At 52.1% G+C, this 17,802-nt stretch overlaps 1 protein-coding gene across 1 annotated transcript; it reads right to left on the bottom strand.

The window, feature by feature from the left end:
• Positions 1-1,688: 1,688 nt before the first annotated feature.
• Positions 1,689-8,686, bottom strand: TEKT3 (tektin 3). The gene is made up of 7 exons (XM_010087183.1): positions 8,108-8,686; positions 7,477-7,560; positions 5,930-6,000; positions 5,551-5,694; positions 3,958-4,180; positions 2,890-3,044; positions 1,689-1,905 (listed from the first exon to the last, which is right to left on the bottom strand). The coding sequence occupies exons 1-7, from the start codon at positions 8,684-8,686 to the stop codon at positions 1,689-1,691; spliced, it is 1,473 nt and encodes a 490-aa protein (XP_010085485.1).
• Between the last annotated feature and the right edge of the window lie 9,116 nt (positions 8,687-17,802).

Here is a 17,802-nt window from a genome sequence, read left to right as displayed (position 1 = left end):
AGACAGGAACATTGCTGCCTACAGGAGAGATGGGGGGGCTCTGGATCAGGGGGTGCAGGGACAGGACGAGGGGGAACGGTTTGAAGCTGAAAGAGGGGAGATGGAGATGAGATGTGAGGAAGAAATGTTTTCCTGTGCGGGGGTGAGGCAGTGGCCCAGGTTGCCCAGAGAAGCTGTAGATGCCCCATCCCTGGAGGGGTTCAAGGCCAGGCTGGATGAGGCTTTGGGCAACCTGGGCTGGTGGGAGGTGTCCCTGCCCATGGCAGGGGGTGGCACTGGATGGGCTTTAAGGTCCCTTCCAACCCAAACCATTCTGTGACTCTGTGATACATGGAGAAAGGGAAAGTGCGATGAGCTGGACAGTTTTTCCCGCTTACGGTTGTATCTTCTCTTTAAAGAAGGCAGCTGCTCTCTCCAGGACAGACACACAGTAGAGGAAACCTATTTTTAGTCTCCATGAGACAAAAGTGCTAGTGAAAAAAAGAAAAAAAAAAAGGTTAAAAAGACAATTGCTTCCTGTTTAGGGCTGCTGCTGTGATGAGAGATCCTGCCGAGATGCCGAGGCTGGGGCAGGACCTCGGCGCGGGTCACAGCGCTCGGGGGCTGCCCCTGGGAGAGCCGGGGGGCGGGCAGGTCCTGTGCCGTGCAATGGAGTCATCTGGGGATGCAAGACAAGAAAAGATGCTCTCAGCTCCCAGAGTCCCCACACCGGGCCAGGGGGTCCCTGCCCTGGATTCCCGAGGGAGGAGAAGGGACTTGAGCTTCTGCTCCTTTGGGATTCAGGCTGAGCTCAACTCTGCTTCGGTTAAAAGATTCAAGAGCGTCTGACAGGTGAGGCTAAGGAGACAATTTACAAAGTGACTTTCATGCTGAACCTCTGATTAAAGACTTCTCCCTCTGGAAATTCAAACGCTTGGTAAAAAGGTCTGATTTACCGCCAGAGAGCAGGTACCAGGGCAGCCACAGGAGTGACTTAAGGATCGATTCATTTCTTCAAAGTGCTTTGGTGCTTCTACCAACGAACCACACGCAAGAGGTTAAATTAGGAACCAATCCATCCTCACCAAAATTAACACCACAGCAATTTCTTCAATTAGCTACTCCAAAGTACTTCTTCATTTTAAGAGCCCAGCAGTGACATTTCAGATGATGTTTAAAATTTTTCCAAAGCAAGAAATTTATCATTAGAAATCAGCTTAAAATGCAAGTTTTTCTATTCAGGAACAGAACATACTGCAACACTTTACAGGATAGTTTGTGTTTCTTCTGCTGCACCATTAAAAATGCATTATGGATGTCAACAGCTAATTACTCTGACAAACGAACTTTACTTCCCCTTGTGCTTTTTCCACATCAGACAGACTCAAAAGGAAGAAGACATGACAGTTCTTCTCCCAAAATCACAGACAGAAAGGCTAGGGATGAATCCCTGGGGGTGGATTTACTCTTAGTCGCATACAGGGTATGCGAGAGAAAAAAAAAAGAAAAAAAAAAAACAGAGGAAAAAAAGAATCCTGGTAGACCATGTAATACACAAAGTGCTCATTTAATTTCTGCTCAGGGCTTTCATCAGGAAGAGAAAATACAATAATGTATTTTCAAAGCATCTTAGCAAATCTGGGAATGCATCTTTGCAAAACGGGGAATGCATCCTGCAACAGATAGTGCTGAGCTCAGCTGAGCCCAGCCTAGACGTAGCCCAGCAGCCGCGTGGTGGTGGGAAAGGTCTTGCGCATCCCCATGCACTTCTCCTGGTCGATGAAGAGCGAGTTGGCTTTGACAGCCAGGTCATGCTCCAGGACCGACTTGGCATGAACCAGCATTTGCAGCGTGTCCTCAGCATCCCTCAGCCGCTGCTGAAGGCTCTGGATTGTCTCATCGATTTCATGGACCTCGTTGACAAGGCTGGAAAACAGCAAGAAACCCCCGTTAACAGTCCCATCCTGGGGGTGGTTTTACGCACAGTGCTGCTGACAGGTCCCTGGGGCGCAGGATTTCCCCCTTCAGTGGGCTCAGACGAACTCGGACCCCCCATTTCTGGAAGAATTGTGGGAAAGCCACAGGCAGAGCTGCTCCGGACCTCAGCGGGGAGGCACGGTTAAGCCTGGCTCTAAGGCTCTGGCAATGAGCAGCCGCATCTCACGGGGCAGCTCATGCCACCAAGAAAAGGACTAAGCAGCTGTGGTTCCCTGTTCCTGTTTGGGTTTGCGGGTTTGTTGGTTCCCCCTCCTGGGCAAGGGTCCTGCCCACACCCACGGATGCACACGCAGCAGAACAGGACGGCTGGGAGAGGCTAGAAGTGACCGGGAAACGAGTGGAGGATGGAAAAACCAATGGCATGGGGGATGCTGAACGGGCTCTGGGGTTGGGTTTCAATTGCTTTTCAACTTCTCCACGGCCCCTCGGGGTGCAATCCCAAAGGGCTCACTATGGTCTTGAAAGATTTCCAGTGTCCCCGGGGAGGGGAGGACAGCCCTCACCAGCTCTCCATATGCTGCACCGTTTCTTGCAGTTACCCAAAAAGAAAGACCTAAGTGCCCTCAACATGAGCCTGTCGGAGTGAAGGGCTTATCCCTCCAACCTGTGCACGTCCAGCCACCGGGAAACCAGCAGGAGAGAGCATGATGTTTACCCAAGGTGGAAAAATCCAGCCCCTTGCAGGGTGGCATCAGCTGTGGCACTTGGGGACATGGTTTAGTGATGGACTTGGCAGTGCTGGGTTAACGGTTGGACTTGATGAGCTTAAAGGTCTTTTCCAACCTAAACGATTCTATGATCAGGCTGTACCCAGCCATGGTGTAAAGGATAATTTTGTCATCAAGTGATGCTCCTGAGTGCTACCACCAGTGACTCCCCAAGGACCCCCCCAGCCCTGCGCTCTGGCCTCACCGGAGCTGGGCAGGGTCCCGGCACAGCTCCACTTGTGGTCTCCGTGTGCGCTCATCCAGCCGGGTCTGAGCCACTTTTAACGGAGGCCCGCTGTCCCGAATGGCTTTTCGGATGGCTTCGATGTTCATCTCGATCTGGAAGATTTCCTGCAGTGTCTGGCATGAAAAAGAAACACAGGCATAAATTAAAAAACATATTCTCCAGTGACCACATCATTACCCTTTTCTCCTGTCTGTCTGCAGAAAAAAACCAAGTTCAATAAGCGGAGCCTGGGCTCAGACGCTGTCACTCTGCCACGTATCGAGGCACAGATCCAGCGGCGATTTCTCTGCAGGGAAAAGCCTCTCTTTGCTGTTGCTGTCACATGAGAGAAGGTTTCGGAGCAATGATGGATCTACTGAATGACCAGCTTCCCAACATTACTGCTTGCAGGAAGTGACCATCCATCAACAGCAGCTAACAGAGGGAAGGTTTTTAACGGCGCTTCATTTAGGGACGTGGCATCAACCTGCAGTGCTGCAAGCCCAGTCTCCGCTCTGTCAATCAATACCGTGTCGAGCGCTTTTCAGGAAGCTTTCCATGAGACCCACCAGCCCAAGCCAGGTGCCCACCACTGATCTCCACTTCCCCTACTCGGACAGAGGACACCTGGGCAGCAAACAGAGCACTGAGACTGAAAGCACGTTCTTGGAGGAGAAGTGAGCCTGTGAACCCCCCAGTAGGCATCCCAGTGAAGACTTTCTGCAGGACAGCCAGCACTTGTCAAGTAAGTATCCAGAGATGAAACCAGCATTGGCATTTTCTGCTGGAAATCCCTGTGCTGCCAGGCTAGCAGCTAGGATGGACTAGCAAAATACACCATCCTCTGGGATGAAATGACAGTGCCAACCCATCCTGCTCCAAGGAGAAAGTCCCCAATACTTGGAGTTTCAAACAGAAAATGACACTACAACCAGCTTCTTGTGGTGACCGTTCCTCTGCTTGGGCCAGGTCTACGTGGAGGGTCCCCCTTCGGAGGTGTCACTGGGAAGTGACGGTGTCCCACCCGAAGGGAGGGGTTCGGGCTACCTTGGCCAGGTGGGTCTGAATCTTGTTCTTGGCGTCGGCCGTCTCAGCGATGCGGTTGGTGAAGGCGACGTTGACGCTATTGAACTGGCGCCACATCTCGTTGGCCGTCACCACCAGCAGGTTCTCGATGTTGTCCCGCAGCTTGGCGGAGGCCGCCCGCTCGCTTTGGGAGAGGAGGATGTTGTCGTCCGTGAACTTGGCCCACGACTCCGGCACCGAGATGCTGGTGGGGGAAAAGGAGAGGCCCCCAGTCAGCCCGTGCTGCTGGACGTGGGCAGGCATGGACCCTGCCAGAGAGCAGCGTGGATTAAATGGAGATTAAATCTAGATTAAATCTACGCTCTTAATTTGACCACACGAAAGTGAAACATCTGGACACCATTTGTTCAGTAAGGCTTATCAAACGATGACATGTTCATGAAGGCAACTGCGACACTTAAAAAAGCTCAGACAAAGAAAAGATCTCCCCAGAAAAATAAGAGATTTTAATCAGACCTTATATTTACATGTTTGAGGCACTGAAGTGCCAAGTGATTCACAGTCTCGAGACAACACGCAGGTTGCGTCAATTCACTCTGCTCAGAACTTATCTCAGTTTCATACTCAACTGAACGAGCAGAAGATAATACTCGATTCTCTGTCTGTGCAGCTGGGATGAAGCTCACGCCTGTGCAGCAGTCCCGAACAAGGTCAACAAAAGACTTAAATACCACATAAGCTCCATTTAAAACATGCTGATCCTCGGCACATTTTACCCCCCTCTGAATTTTAGCATCAATCCTTTGCAATTCGTTTGCCTGTCTAAATATGTCTGAGCTCGACTGTGAATAATTATTCCAACATTAGAAAAACTGAATCCATCTATGCCCCCCCATAAACTGCACGCATCTGTAAGCAGCAGATTTATTCCCTCAGCCCTTTGCCACTTCAGGCATCTCTCTGTGAGCACTGCCTTAGGTCACCATTCATTTACTGCAGAGTCAAAGCCAAATTCCTGGCACCCAAAAGCAGCTGAATTCTATCCCAGAACCATGCTCTACTATTTCTTTCTTTTCTGTGTCATTTTGGCTCCCTGCCAGGCCCTCTCCATGCAGGAGTGAACCTCCCCAGACTTTACATCAATGCTCAGCACTCAGGCAAGCACTGACACATCTTTGAAAATATGTGTAAACTGCACGAGCTGTGCAGAGGTGCTGAACCAAATTCATTTTCGGGCTGATCTCTGAAACCATAGATAATGTTTAATTGAGTGGGACTTGCTTTCACCCTCTGGATGTCGGGCATCCAGCAGAAAGCAGAGGGTTGTGCTCCCTTTATGGTGAGCAGAGAGAAATGGTCCCTCCAAGATGGGTGTGTGCAGGCACGATGGATGTGACATAGAATCACAGAATGGTTTGTGTTGGACAGGACCTTAAAGATCATCTAGCTCCAACCCCCTGCCATGGGCAGGGACACCTTCCACTAGACCAGGTTGCTCACTCCAGGGATGTTCATGCCTTTACAGCAGGCTGGGGACAACCCGCTCCCTGCCAGGGACAGGGACCCTGCGTCCCGGGGATGGCTCGGTGCTGGCGCTGCCCGGCATGCACTCACGTGGCATCGACCCGCTCCACCCCTCGGTAGTAGCTGATGCCGTCGGAGGTGTTCCTCAGGTGGTGGCACTTGTCGTCGATGCGGTGGGCTGCCTGCTTGTTGGCCAGGTCCCTCTCCAGCTCATGCTGGGCCGCCCTGCTGGACCTTCAACACCCCAAAAACGGCCGTCACTGGGGACGGAGGGGTGGCACAGTTCCCTCCCCATCCTCCCACTCCCCCGCAGCTCCCACCGGGGCAGCGACGTGCTCCCACTTCCCAGGGAGCCTGCAGGGGTTTGACACCCACGGGGTGTGGGCAGAGGCAGGGATCTGCTGGGGGTCCACATTGCAACTGCAAGGGCACGTCAGCCCCGCAGAAGGAGATAAGGAGCCCTCCTTACGCAAGCTGGGCTTTCGCCTTGTCCAGGTACCGCTGCATCCGCTCCTGGCAGGACCTGATGACATCGACCTCCTGGGCAAAGGCAAAGCATGACCCCATCAGCCTCCATCCTTGATTGTCCCCGTCACACTCATCCCCTCGGGCCTCTCCAGCCCTGCCCACAGCAAGAACTTTCCTGCTTGTCTGTCTGCCCAAAGCAAAGGGGCAGCGAGTGGAGAAAGCGTCCCCCAACCCCAGGGCATCCCCTCATGCAGCGACCGGGAGGGGACCAGAGGGTCCTGGAGCCACAGCTGTGGCCTTTGGATTCACTTTTGGGGTGGGCTGATAAATATTCTTTCATCTGGACAGTGACAAGTGCTGGTTAGTTCCACCGCGTGGACAGGGACAGATCCTGACCTGGGACCAACAGGCGCAGTGCTTCCCTGGACGCCCCCATCCCCAAATCAGCATCTGCCCTTTTCGCTCCCAAAAAGCTTTCTCTCCCCCAGGAGAAATCCCGTACGTCTGGGACAAGAGGAGATGGCCTTTGCTTTGGTGTCAATCCCCAGTCACTGCCCGAACTGCTCAGCTCTGCTGGAGGAGGACACATGCTGCTCTCAGCCTTCAGCACCAACCCATCGCGCCGGTGAAACCCCAGCTACTGGAGGCAGCTTGTGAAAGCCCAGTTACTGGAGGCAGCGATTAACGCTCCAAACCCAGTAACTTTTCAGCCCTCCTGTCTGCAGGAGCCAGCTGAAAAGCACAGCATAAATGTGTCCCAAACTCATAAAACCCAAAACACCATTATGGAGATACCAGCTCTGATTATTTTCCTAAAAGCTTTTAAAACTAATCTTCTAATTTTTTAGGACCTGACTCATAAGAAAAAATCTCACAGAGCAGAGGATTCACAGTCCCAGGGGCTGCAATTCCCTTCCCAGTTTCCCGATGCCTTTGCAGCACTTGTATTTTCCTGTACCCTGCATTAGCATCCCACCTTCTGTGCCAGCTCTTGCCGTGTTTGCTTTTTATTCCTAATTTAAAGCAGCCCATATAAAGGCAGGCAGGAGTGCACATTTTTACGACTTCTATAAAATACATCGCTCGAGCACACATAGCAGCCGTCCTACTGCGGCCACGCTGCTCGGAGCAAAGCAAAGCTGGGGCTAGGTGTAATATCTTTTATTAGCCAAAGTAATATATTTGGGAAAACCAGGCAAGCTGTCAGGCACACGCTGCCCTCTCCATATCTGTATGTGATGTATAGATAGAGATGTGTGTATGTGATACAGATATACAGCTGTATCATATGTATGTGATACAGATCTACAGCTATACCATACGTATGTGATCTAGATCCATACAGATCCTGTTCTTCCAGGGCTTGGAAAGGCAGGAGAGGCTCCAAACTGCTGGAGGAGGGACAGAGGATCCCGATATGCTGCGGGATTGAAGAATTTAGCACCTCACCAGCACCAAGGAGCCAGTTAAGGAACAAGGCTGCAAAACCTGTTTAGGGCTGTTTAGGTAAAAATAGCTTTAAGCCACGACCTGAGTTGCCCAGCTTACCGTGAAGAGCTGTTTCTCCACGTCATCATGGACGAGGTCGATGCCCATCCTCTTCTCCCGGTGCAGCAAGCACTCCTGAGTGACCTGTTGGGAACACGCCATCACTGCTGGCTGCCAGGGCAGGGCTCCCTGTGGGGACGGTCCCCATCTCAAGTAACGTCAGAAAAGAAATTATAGGTGGGCACAGAGATGACAGCAAGGAAAAAAGTTCCTGGGGCAGCTGGTTTGGCTGACAAGGGGCAACCAAGCTGCAACATCAGCATTATATCAAGATGAGGGAGCACACATGTCCCTGGTGCAACCACAGCTGAAGGCAGAGACCTGTGGCAGCCTTGACCTCACCAGAGCCCCGGAGTAAGACACGAGCTTTTGTCTCCCAAAGCAGGATTTTGGATACACCGTTTATAAAAATATTTGGTTAAGCAAATACTGTTCTGATGTGCTCAGCATGTGCTAAGAGGGGATGCAGCAGATGGCGAGGGATTTGTTTATGACTAACTTAACTAATGGTCTCTTAATAAAAACTTTCTAGACGTTACGAAGCTGCAATGAAAGTTAATTAGCCGTTTGAACGGCTGCAGATGTTTCAGCAGAAGGCTCCAGCCTGCAGCCCACCGGCCAGGGTCCTCACCTGGAGAGGGGCCTCCGTCTCGGCCAAGGCTCTCTCCAGCCGCTTCTTCATGTCTGTGAGCGCGTTGGTCTCCCCGATCATCTCATCCAGCTCATGGCAGAGCTCCGATCTCCAAAATTCAATGTTGTTGACCCGTTCTCCCAGGTTTTTGGTGCTTTCTACTTGGGTTTTCTTTATCTGCTGATATTTATCCTGAATCATGCGGGAGGTATCGACTCGCAGACGCTCGGAGTTGTGCCGGGAAGCCTCCGACTCTTTGTAGTTGGTCAGGTTGGACCTGTACCAGTCGTCAGGGGTGTAGCGGGTGAAGAGGGTTGTTCTATTGGAAACAAAAGGAAGCATCTTGCTGGGGGTCAACCCTGGGGAGCTTTTGGAAATGGGAGCCAAGGTTGGGTTGATGCCAGCTGTCTTGTAGTAGGCGCTGGGCAACCAGGGGAGGCTGAAGCTCTGGGGCAAGGGGTAGTAAGGAAAACGGTTCTTGTAGCTCGAAGCCATGGTGCTGATGGCAGGCAGGAACTTGGTAGGTGTTGATTTTGGGTGGGCATAGGTCGCCATTAAGGGAGAGCCAACGAGCTCCATTCTTGAACGTTGCTATTCAGGTCTGAGTCCTGCACAGAGGAGGAGACAGAAGAACACAACCTCACTCAGCGAGCTCCTGTACTCACGTCGGTTCTGACAGCAACACGTGCAACTTATAACGCAAACAGCGACGCAAGCAGCACATGCACATCGCCTGCACAGGCCTGAACCTTGAACAAATCCCTTCTGACAGCATCCCGAGCATTTGTATATATAAAGATCTGACTTTGTTGCTAGTATCTAGTGTTAGGTCTGGAGATGTGGAGAGAAACAAATGATGGCTGCTAAGGAGAACAGCAGATATTGTGCCTTCGCTTTCCTTAAATCTGTCAGTCCAGGGAAACTGTAGCTGCAGATTCTCTGCTGTTCCTTTGTTTCTTTTGGCCAGCATATCTGCTGATCTTGTAGTACCCCAGATGTAATTTTCTCTTTAAAAGTTCCACTACCAGCCCCGATAGCTCTGGACACTCAGCTGCTACCAACCCAGCGCAATGTGTGGGCGAGGATCTCCATCCTCATCACCTCCATCCCCACTTGCATTAAAAGCTCAAGTGGGAGCCTGCGGGTGAGCCAAGCTTTCCAGGACTATACCCAAACCTGAAAAACCCCAATTATGTCACCCTGAAAGGACAGCCACCTCCTGACCTGCAAAGGACAAAAAACGCATATGGCTCACCTGTTGTAAAATAAATGTGCTTGGAAAGGAGATATCCCAGAAAGTCTTTTCTGAGTGGTTTGTAAACAGCAACCTTCCCGCAACCCTGGGAGGAACGGCCACGCAGGAAGATTTTGCTGCCAGTAGCTGCCCACGGCCCCGCGGTGCTATTGCTCTTTTCAGGTTGAGGCTATCAGTCAATTGTTATCGGTAATAATATAACGCTGGGGGCCAGCAAACGTACCTAACACAGCCAACCCGAGGACAAACGCTCCAGAGGGTCTGTTGTGCTCACTGTGAAGCTCTTGAGAGGACACACACAAGTGTCACCCACTGGCAGGACTAAGTCCCTGAGGCTGTGTTGCAGAGACGCATCCTTCCCCTAACGCCGTCCCATCCCCAGTGCTCCCAGTCTGGCCCAGAGCCCCAGGGACAGACCAGGACACACCAGTCCCTGCGTGGGAGTGGGGTTTGACACAAAGCGTGTCCTGAATCCCATTTGTGACACCACAAAATCAACTTTAGTCCTTTAAAAATGGGATGTTTGCATGGAATAAAGTTCCTTTTATTCTAGAACAGAGCATCCACACAAGCACGCACGTGGCTGGAGGTTTCACTGCTCCTCCCAGGCTGCCCTGATCCCTTTGCACGTGTAGGCGAGCTGAGAGAGGCTGGCTTCTTTTTAAAACCATAAAATCCTAGGAAAAGAGAATTTCTTGCATTTCAGTCACCTCTGCAACAAGGAACACCTCTCCCCACACAATGGCACGACCAACGAGTCATGGTTTCCTATGGGAGAGATGAAAAGGTGATGGATGGAGCCAGCAGGCTCTGCCCCGGGCTGCCGTTGCCGCACACCCACGGGAACCCTCTCCCATGCCAGCCGCTCGTTGCCTCTCTTGGAGTCGTGCCCGTTTACACCAGGTGAGGAGCAGACACCACCACCCATTAAAATACACATTTTCCAACATCTAGCTACGGGGACAGGTGACCTAAGTGACTTTGTGTCACCTGCCTGGAAGGGCTGGATGCATTCAGAGGAACTGTGTCTCAGAAATCAGCTATTAAATAAATGACCATCGAATGGAGGAGAATAACAGGTCCTTCAGTTAGGGCAAACGGGAGAAAAATAGGGATGAGTCAGAGGGGAAAAGTGCACAGCCTGCAGCTGGGAAATCACTGAACTTTGAGGACTGTATGTTCAAGCCTTGCCCAATTTTGGCCATGCTGGCACGGGCTGCCCCGGTACCTGACTCGAGAGCAGCAGAGCTGCGGGCACCGAGTCTCGCCCCGGGATCCAGCCTGGCCGCCGAGGCTGTGGGACAGGCAGCGGGAAACTCACACCCTCAAATTTAGAAAAAAAAAACAAAAAAAAAACAAAAACCAAAAAAAAAAGCCTTTCACAAACACGACCCTCTGAGCCAGTTTGGCAGAACCGAGGACGAAATGTCTGTGCTCAGGTCCAACAAAAACCACTGTGTGTGCCGGTTCCCACAAACCGGTCACTTCAGCCCTTTTATCCCTGCTCAGGATACAGGGCTGAGCTTCCCCCAGCTCCGCGCCGCTTATTTATACCTGAGAAACAGCCCTTGGAGAAGGGGAGATGGCGTCCCTGGCTCCCACCCCTGCAAATAAATCATTCCCTTTCGGATACTGACAGACAGATGCTTAAGAAAGGGAGGAAAAAGCCTTGGGAATGGGCTGGGGTTCCTTTTCCCTGCATTTCCAACTGAAATAAATGTCCCTGGATCCCCCTTGGGATAAGCCATCCCAGGGTGACACTTTCTGCCACCCCTGAACACGGACACACGCCAGGAGCCACCAACCACCTCATCTGGGTACATTGGGATGATATAACAGATATCAGGGGGATCAGGAGAAACATCTCTTTTTCAGCCCCCCCTCCCAGTTAAAGCCCCCACTCACCCTTCACTGCCCGGGTGTGGGGTGCACTCCGGGGTTTGGGGGTGGCGGGGGGCTGCTACTCGCCCTGTGCTGTAGGGCTGGGTGGCAGCACCACCAGGCGCTGCAGCATCCCCAGTGCCACTGCCAGCAGTGACACAGGACCGTTGCCACGGGCGCAAGGTGCTCAGGGTTCTGCCCTGGGAACTCCTGCTATGGCAACCTGATGCAGCCCTTGGGCAAGCCAGTGGTCTCCATGGGCAACCCGGTGACAGCCCTGGGCAAGGAAATATCCACATGTGGCTTCCCAGTTCCTGCCCTGGACAAGCTGCTGCCATCATTAGGCAACCTGGTGCAGCTCTTAGGCAACCTGGTGCCCTTGGTGGGCAACCTAGAGCCACCCCTGGGCAACCTCAGTGCAGCTTCGGGCAACTTAGTGCCTTCACTGGGGAACTTGATCCCACCCCTGGGCAATTCCCAGTGCCCTTGATGGGCAACCCAGTACAGCCCTTGGGCATTGTAGTGTCACCCCTGGATGACTCAGTGCCACCCATGGGCAAACCAGCGTTCCTGATGGGCACACCAGTGTCCTTACTGGGCAACCCAGTGCCAGCACTGGTGCTCCTGGGCCCGTGGGCGAGGGGGCCCTCGCTGGGGCAGGCAGGGACAGCAGGGTGGGCGTGCTGGCAGATGCAGGGTGTCCCCCCGGAGCCCCACCACGGCACAGCCTCGCGCAGCACCAGGGCATCGTGCAGCAGCTGCCCAGTGACACCAGTAACGGTTCCTGGGAGAGGGCCCTTCCCTGGGTATTTCAGGCTTTACGCCGAGGAAAGGCACTGGGACAGGAGCCCGGCAGTGCCCGTGGTTAGCATAGCCGCTCTGGCTAATGCAAGGAGATTTTTCTCCAATTTTTAAAAAAACCCCATCAGGTCTGCCGTGAGGAGCTCCATTCCCACTCCATCCAGAGGAAACATTTTCATTGATTTAATTTCACCGCTCGGGATTAACCATCAGCGATGTGGATGGTTCATCAAACATCCAGGCTGACACCTCGGCGTTACCACGGACTTTTGCAGCTTCTTCTTGTTCTCCCAGCTGCAGACTGAGACCAGACCAAAAAGTTTGACAGCTTCTCATGGGCGCAGTGACACCCTGCCCCACCGCTCCTGCTCTCTGCGCACACACGCACGCGGAGCTGGCCTCCGTGAGAAAGCCGTGCCGCTGCTGCCAAAGATCGGACAGAAAAAATAACCCAAAGCCTTTCGTGTATACAAAGTTTAGCGCGCTTTGATTTCACTTTAAACACACGTCTTGCTTCAGCTGGGTGAAGAATCAACTTAATCAAACTGAAATAAAAGGGTTAGCACACCCATTGCTTTTCTATAGCTAAAACAGATAAAATTATGTATATATACATAGATAAATTAATTGCAATGAAAGCAAGGCAAGCTCTGCCCCTCGCCAGGACACACACACATCCCCCTGGACCAGCCCTGCTCTGCGGTCCTCCCAGCGCTCCCAGCCTCCACCGGCACCCAGCCGCCCTCCCTGCCCAGAGCTCATTTTGTCCAGATGAATCACCGCACGACGAGGGACACCACTAATTGTTGTAGGCAACCCCACGGGCTTTGATGTATTTGCTAAATTAAGCAATACTAATTAGCTAATACTGTCAATGGCTCACGGGCACTCCGCAAAGCACAGGGACCCAGGAGCACCCTGCTGCAGAGGGACAGCAGGGGACACCAGCTGGGCTGATGCTTTGGTCTCACCGTAGGGTCTAGAGTGGTTTTTCCAGTGAAAGGCCAATGATGTATCTACAGCTACAAAGATGAGGAGAAGCACCAGACGTAGAACAGCCAAATTCACAAGCTAAGCAACCCTTGAGTAAGACGTTTCCAATTGCACACAGTAAGTCGTCCCCAAATCCCTCGTGCTCTGGGTACCACAGAATTAAGCAGACTGTTCACATCACCTCCAGTCAACCAAGTAATTAAACTGGGTCCCTTAATTATGACAACTCCAACAGCAGCAAAGTCACTAAAATTACACAACTGCCGCTCCCAGCTCGGGTGGGGTGTATCCAGCTTTGATGGACACGTGAGAACACCATGTGTCCCAATGCCGTGACCATTTTAGCTCTGAATCAAAAAAGAAAACCAAGGGTGAAACGTCAGGCGGGTGCGAAGCAGGGCTGCCAGTTTTCAGTACGTCAGCCCAGGTTTGCCTAGTTGACCAAACTGGAATTTCAAGGGATACATTTAGATACCCAAGTACAAAATCTCCTGCCAAAAGCTGTCAGTCTTTCTGTCGCAGCTCTACATTCTTGCTGTCTATTAATACAGCATTACGCTGGATCAGAAGCTGCCCTTCTGAAAATACCCAGATCCAGAACTTTTATAGCATCCGTCATGCTTCCGCATGTACCCACAACATCGCTGGTCACAGCTTTACACCGCTTTGGAATAGTCCTCTCTCTCCTAGAAACACTGCACCTGCCTGAAAGGGATCAATTGTCTATCCAACAGTAGAATATTCAAAAGTCACATTAATTCATGGAGGGTTAAAAAAAAAATTAAACTTTGTGCTTCCCATGCTGTCGTGCCAAAGGACAAGGATGCTCCCAGGCACTGGATGCTCCCACCTGGCCCAGGGCTACTTCAGGGCTTCAAACAGCTTCAAGATATTATCTATGTACCAAACCGAGGCTGGCTCCCAGGGACGAGCTGCAGCCATGGGGACGGTCCTGCAGCTGGGAAACAGGAGACTTTTCAGGGTTTTACTGGGTTTCTTGTGTTCTGGTGGAAATAATGAGTTGACCATAAAACACAGAGGGCCAAGGACTCTGGAGGTGAGGCCTGGGCTGCTTTGGTCTCTGCAAGCGGCCAGTGGAAAAGGCTGGTTCTGGCCATTGCCAGCCTCCCCAGGGCCATGCTGGAGGCTGGGACTGGCAGGAGGAGGGCTGGGTGGTTGGACACCAAACCTGGAGGAGAGGGAGAGGAGGCTGAGCTGGCTGGCAATGGAAAGAATCACAGGATGGTTTGAGTTGGAAGAAGCCTTAGAGATCATCCAGTGCCCCCCCCTGCCATGGGCAGGGACACCTCCCACTAGCCCAGGTTGCCCAAAGCCTCATCCAGCCTGGCCTTGAACCCCTCCAGGGATGGGGCATCCACAGCTTCTCTGGGCACCCTGGGCCACTGCCTCACCCCCCGCACAGGAAAACATTTCTTCCTCACATCGCATCTCAATCTCCCCTCTTTCAGCTTCAAACCGTTCCCCCTTGTCCTGTCCCTGCACCCCCTGATCCAGAGTGCTAAAGACGTCAAGCACGGAAAATTGCCTCTAGACTTAGGTGATCTTCACCTCCCAACATGAGGCTTTTAATGGCGAGAGGAACCGATAGAGAGATCAGAAAGCAGCCTGGCAGATGAATTATTCAGTCTAACCATAGCAGCGTTTGATTGAGCTTTCCAAACAATAACTGTGGCATGAATAAATCATGACAAATCCCTCCTTGAGCTCTCATGATGAGTCACAACCACCGAACCACAGACGCTCAGGGCAGGCGATGCCGCGCATCCACAAGGCTAAGGCACAGACAGCTCATGTAATCACAGCAATCGCCATCTCAGAACATGTCACAGTTCACTGGTGACATTCTCAGCTGTGCCCAAGGAACATCAGAATAAAACCCAGGGATTTTGGGGAGAGTGCCCCTGCAGCTGCTTCGATACACCGCAGGCTTGTGGGGGGTCTGGGCTTTGCTCCCTGTATTGGCCTCGCTGCAAAATTCAAGGCTGGTGGGATTTAAATTGCATCCAGCAAGGAAAGGAGTTGTTCATGCCAGTGCAAAGCTGTTATAAATTCAATCAACTGCCCAAGCAAACAGGTGTACAAGCAAGCAGGAGCCAGCCCTGTGCACACTCCTATCTAAGGTCTAGACACCGGCATGAGAACAGATGAACGTGTGCCCAGAGCAGGGGATGCAGAGCATCACACCACGTCCCCAGCTCCCTGGGACCTGCCAGCAGCCTGACGGGAGTCTTGTTCTTCCAACCAAGTTCACACCAGGTCACATTTTGGGATCACCTCCTCGGCACCCAAAAAACACCTTACGAAACCATCCCCAGCTCGTTTGCCTTTGTACGTCCCATTTTGCTGGAGCCCTCGATTTATCGAAGGTTCAACCTTCCAAGCGCCCCAGGGGCTGCCTTCCTCCTGAGGAGGCAAAAACAGCGCAGAGCTGACGGCACTGCGGTCTGATAACTGATGGAGGGGGGAAAAAGGGAAATGAAACCACTTTCTCTAGATTCGCCCTGAAATATCCCACCCGTGAAAGCGTCTAACCATGTGCTGTTTATTAACATCATGACCAGCCCCATTATTTCAGGGCAATTTAAACACAAACTTAAAACCGAGCCCCAGCATGTGAGATCTGCCGAGTGGAACTAGGCGGCTGGCGTGATGGATGCGACGCACATGCTTTTGCGCTTAGCCCCAGTGAGTTATTGGTGGCCTCTCCACGCTCGTACACATTCCTCATTTCGGAGCCAGATGTGAAAGCAATTAGCACAATGGGAAGACTATCTTTAAGTCTGTGGGGCTTTTTATAGGTTAGTGTTTATTTTTGGACCGGCTTTCTTGAGGTGAGTTTTGGCAGGCTGCTCAAGGGCTGGTTTATGTCATGACTGGCTATTGTTTAAAGTTTTTTATTGCTTTGGCAAGGGCTTGAGCTGGAAAGGGGAGGGGAGAGTTATTGTATTTTTTTTTTTCCTCTGTCATCATATTCAGGCTACTATTTCACGACAGCAAAAGGATCACAAAGTCTGCAGAGCCCAAAGGAACTACCTCAGCTTCTGCCTCCTCAGGAAATAGCGAGGGCCGAATGCAGTCCCATTGTGAAGTGCCCAGAAAGCTCGTCTGGAAAAAAAAAGCCGTCTTCATAGAAATTGCTCTTGAAAAGAAAGGGGAAAAAAAAAAAAAAATCTGTCTCCTCACTTTTCAGCCCCCCTTGCAGCCCTGCCAGGGTGCTCTTCCCATGGCCATATAAATATTCTCCCCCTTACACTTTTGGAAAGGAGGGATGCACCCCTGCACTGTCCCGCAGCACAAGCCCCCGCTGCCTTTGCTGAGAAGGATCTGACCAGAGGGGAGCCCGAGTTCCCCACTCACCTTATGCTGGGTGGAAAAGCCCCTGATTCCTGGGCTGTAGGGCTTGCCTAAGCGGGGAAATAATCCCAAAGAATCCCCAAACCCCAGAGAGTGCTGGAGCTGCAGAAGAGCAAGGTCCCCGGAGCACATCCATCAGTGCAGCGGTGCTGGGGAGGGCTGTGGTACCCTCACCCCCTGCTACCGTGGGTGTCCAGCTCAGGGGGGAGAAAAACATCCCCCAGCGCACGGTTACCTCGGTAAATACTCAGCAAATGTTCCTTGCAGGAATGGTCACAGTCAATCTGCTGGGTACAGCATCAGGAGCCGCTTGATGTTCCATTTCAGCTCCTGGAGCGCATCTCTTCTGTTTCCACCGCAGCAAAACCCCGCGGCTGAGCCGTGCGCGAGGCTCCGCTGTGATGCACGAGGTACAGCCAGGTTGGGAAAAATATAGACAGTCAGGGAAAAAATACTCTTCAGAAACTAGGTGAGATGTGGGGGTGACCTGACTCCCCCCAAGGCAGAGGGAGCCATTGGCCAGTGCTCAGCCCATCCGCTCTCCCTGCCCTCTCCCCTCCTCGGGCTTTTGGGCTTTGGATACACCCAATGATTCAGGCTTGAGTTCACAGACGGGAAAAAAGCCGAGGGACCCCCTCTGCTCTGCTCCATCCCCAGACATCTGCCCAGGGGAGCTCAGGGGGCTGCAGCCAAAACACAATTTAAATACCCATTGCTTTTATTTGAACTTTCCCAAAATACAGGCGGCCGCGGCTGGTCTGTCCCCAGCACACACGCAGAACATGCTCCCTGCTTGTGACCACAATTTACTGTCCAACACCACCCAGACCGTGCCTGACCGATTGCAACGCTTCCGCAAAGAGATCACCTGCAGAGTTACTGCTGCTAAAAACAAAGCGATAAATCCGCATTTCAGCATCACTTACGATTCAGCATCACTCGAGGGATTGTCTAACTCCAGACAAAATTTCCTGTTATCAGATTTGGCCGCTGAGAGCTCTGATAAGCCTCAAGCAGGTGTATTTAAGCGCCACTCTGATCTGCAATATGAAAAACTCCAACTACATTTAGTTGTTGGATAAGAACAACAAAGCAGCCTACCACGTTTGGCCAAATCTTAGGCTGGAATTGGAGCCTGAACCTGAATCATCTTGTCCTTTCAGAAAATTTGGCTTTCTTACCGCATTTGTGCCTAGCCCTTCTAGCTGTCCCAGCCCAGGCCAGGATGCCAGAGATGGATCCGCCAGCAAAGCATGGGATAAATTTGGCTCCTCTCCCAGCGGAGCCCTCGGGGGTTTAGGTCAGCATCGCTCTCTGGTTTCCATACATCAGCACCCGCCGGGGTCTGAGGATTATGGAGGATGTTTACTACTTCAAAACAAAGAGAAAC

Source organism: Pterocles gutturalis, unplaced genomic scaffold (genome assembly GCF_000699245.1).
Source record: "Pterocles gutturalis isolate BGI_N339 unplaced genomic scaffold, ASM69924v1 scaffold12306, whole genome shotgun sequence".
NCBI classification, from domain to species: Eukaryota; Metazoa; Chordata; class Aves; order Pterocliformes; family Pteroclidae; genus Pterocles; species Pterocles gutturalis.
The sequence above is the reverse complement of the archived record's forward strand: the minus strand, read 5'-3'. Positions and strand labels throughout refer to the sequence as shown.

Excerpts from the sequence above, each read along its gene's own strand:
- TEKT3 (XM_010087183.1), bottom strand. The coding sequence starts at position 8,686 with ATGGAGCTCGTTGGCTCTCCCTTAATGGCGACCTATGCCCACCCAAAA. Across the intron at positions 6,001-7,476 it reads TGGAGAAACAGCTCTTCACG|GAGGTCGATGTCATCAGGTC; the intron begins GTAAGCTGGGCA and ends GCCTTTGCCCAG. Across the intron at positions 1,906-2,889 it reads CGGGACCCTGCCCAGCTCCG|CCTTGTCAACGAGGTCCATG; the intron begins GTGAGGCCAGAG and ends GCTGTTTTCCAG.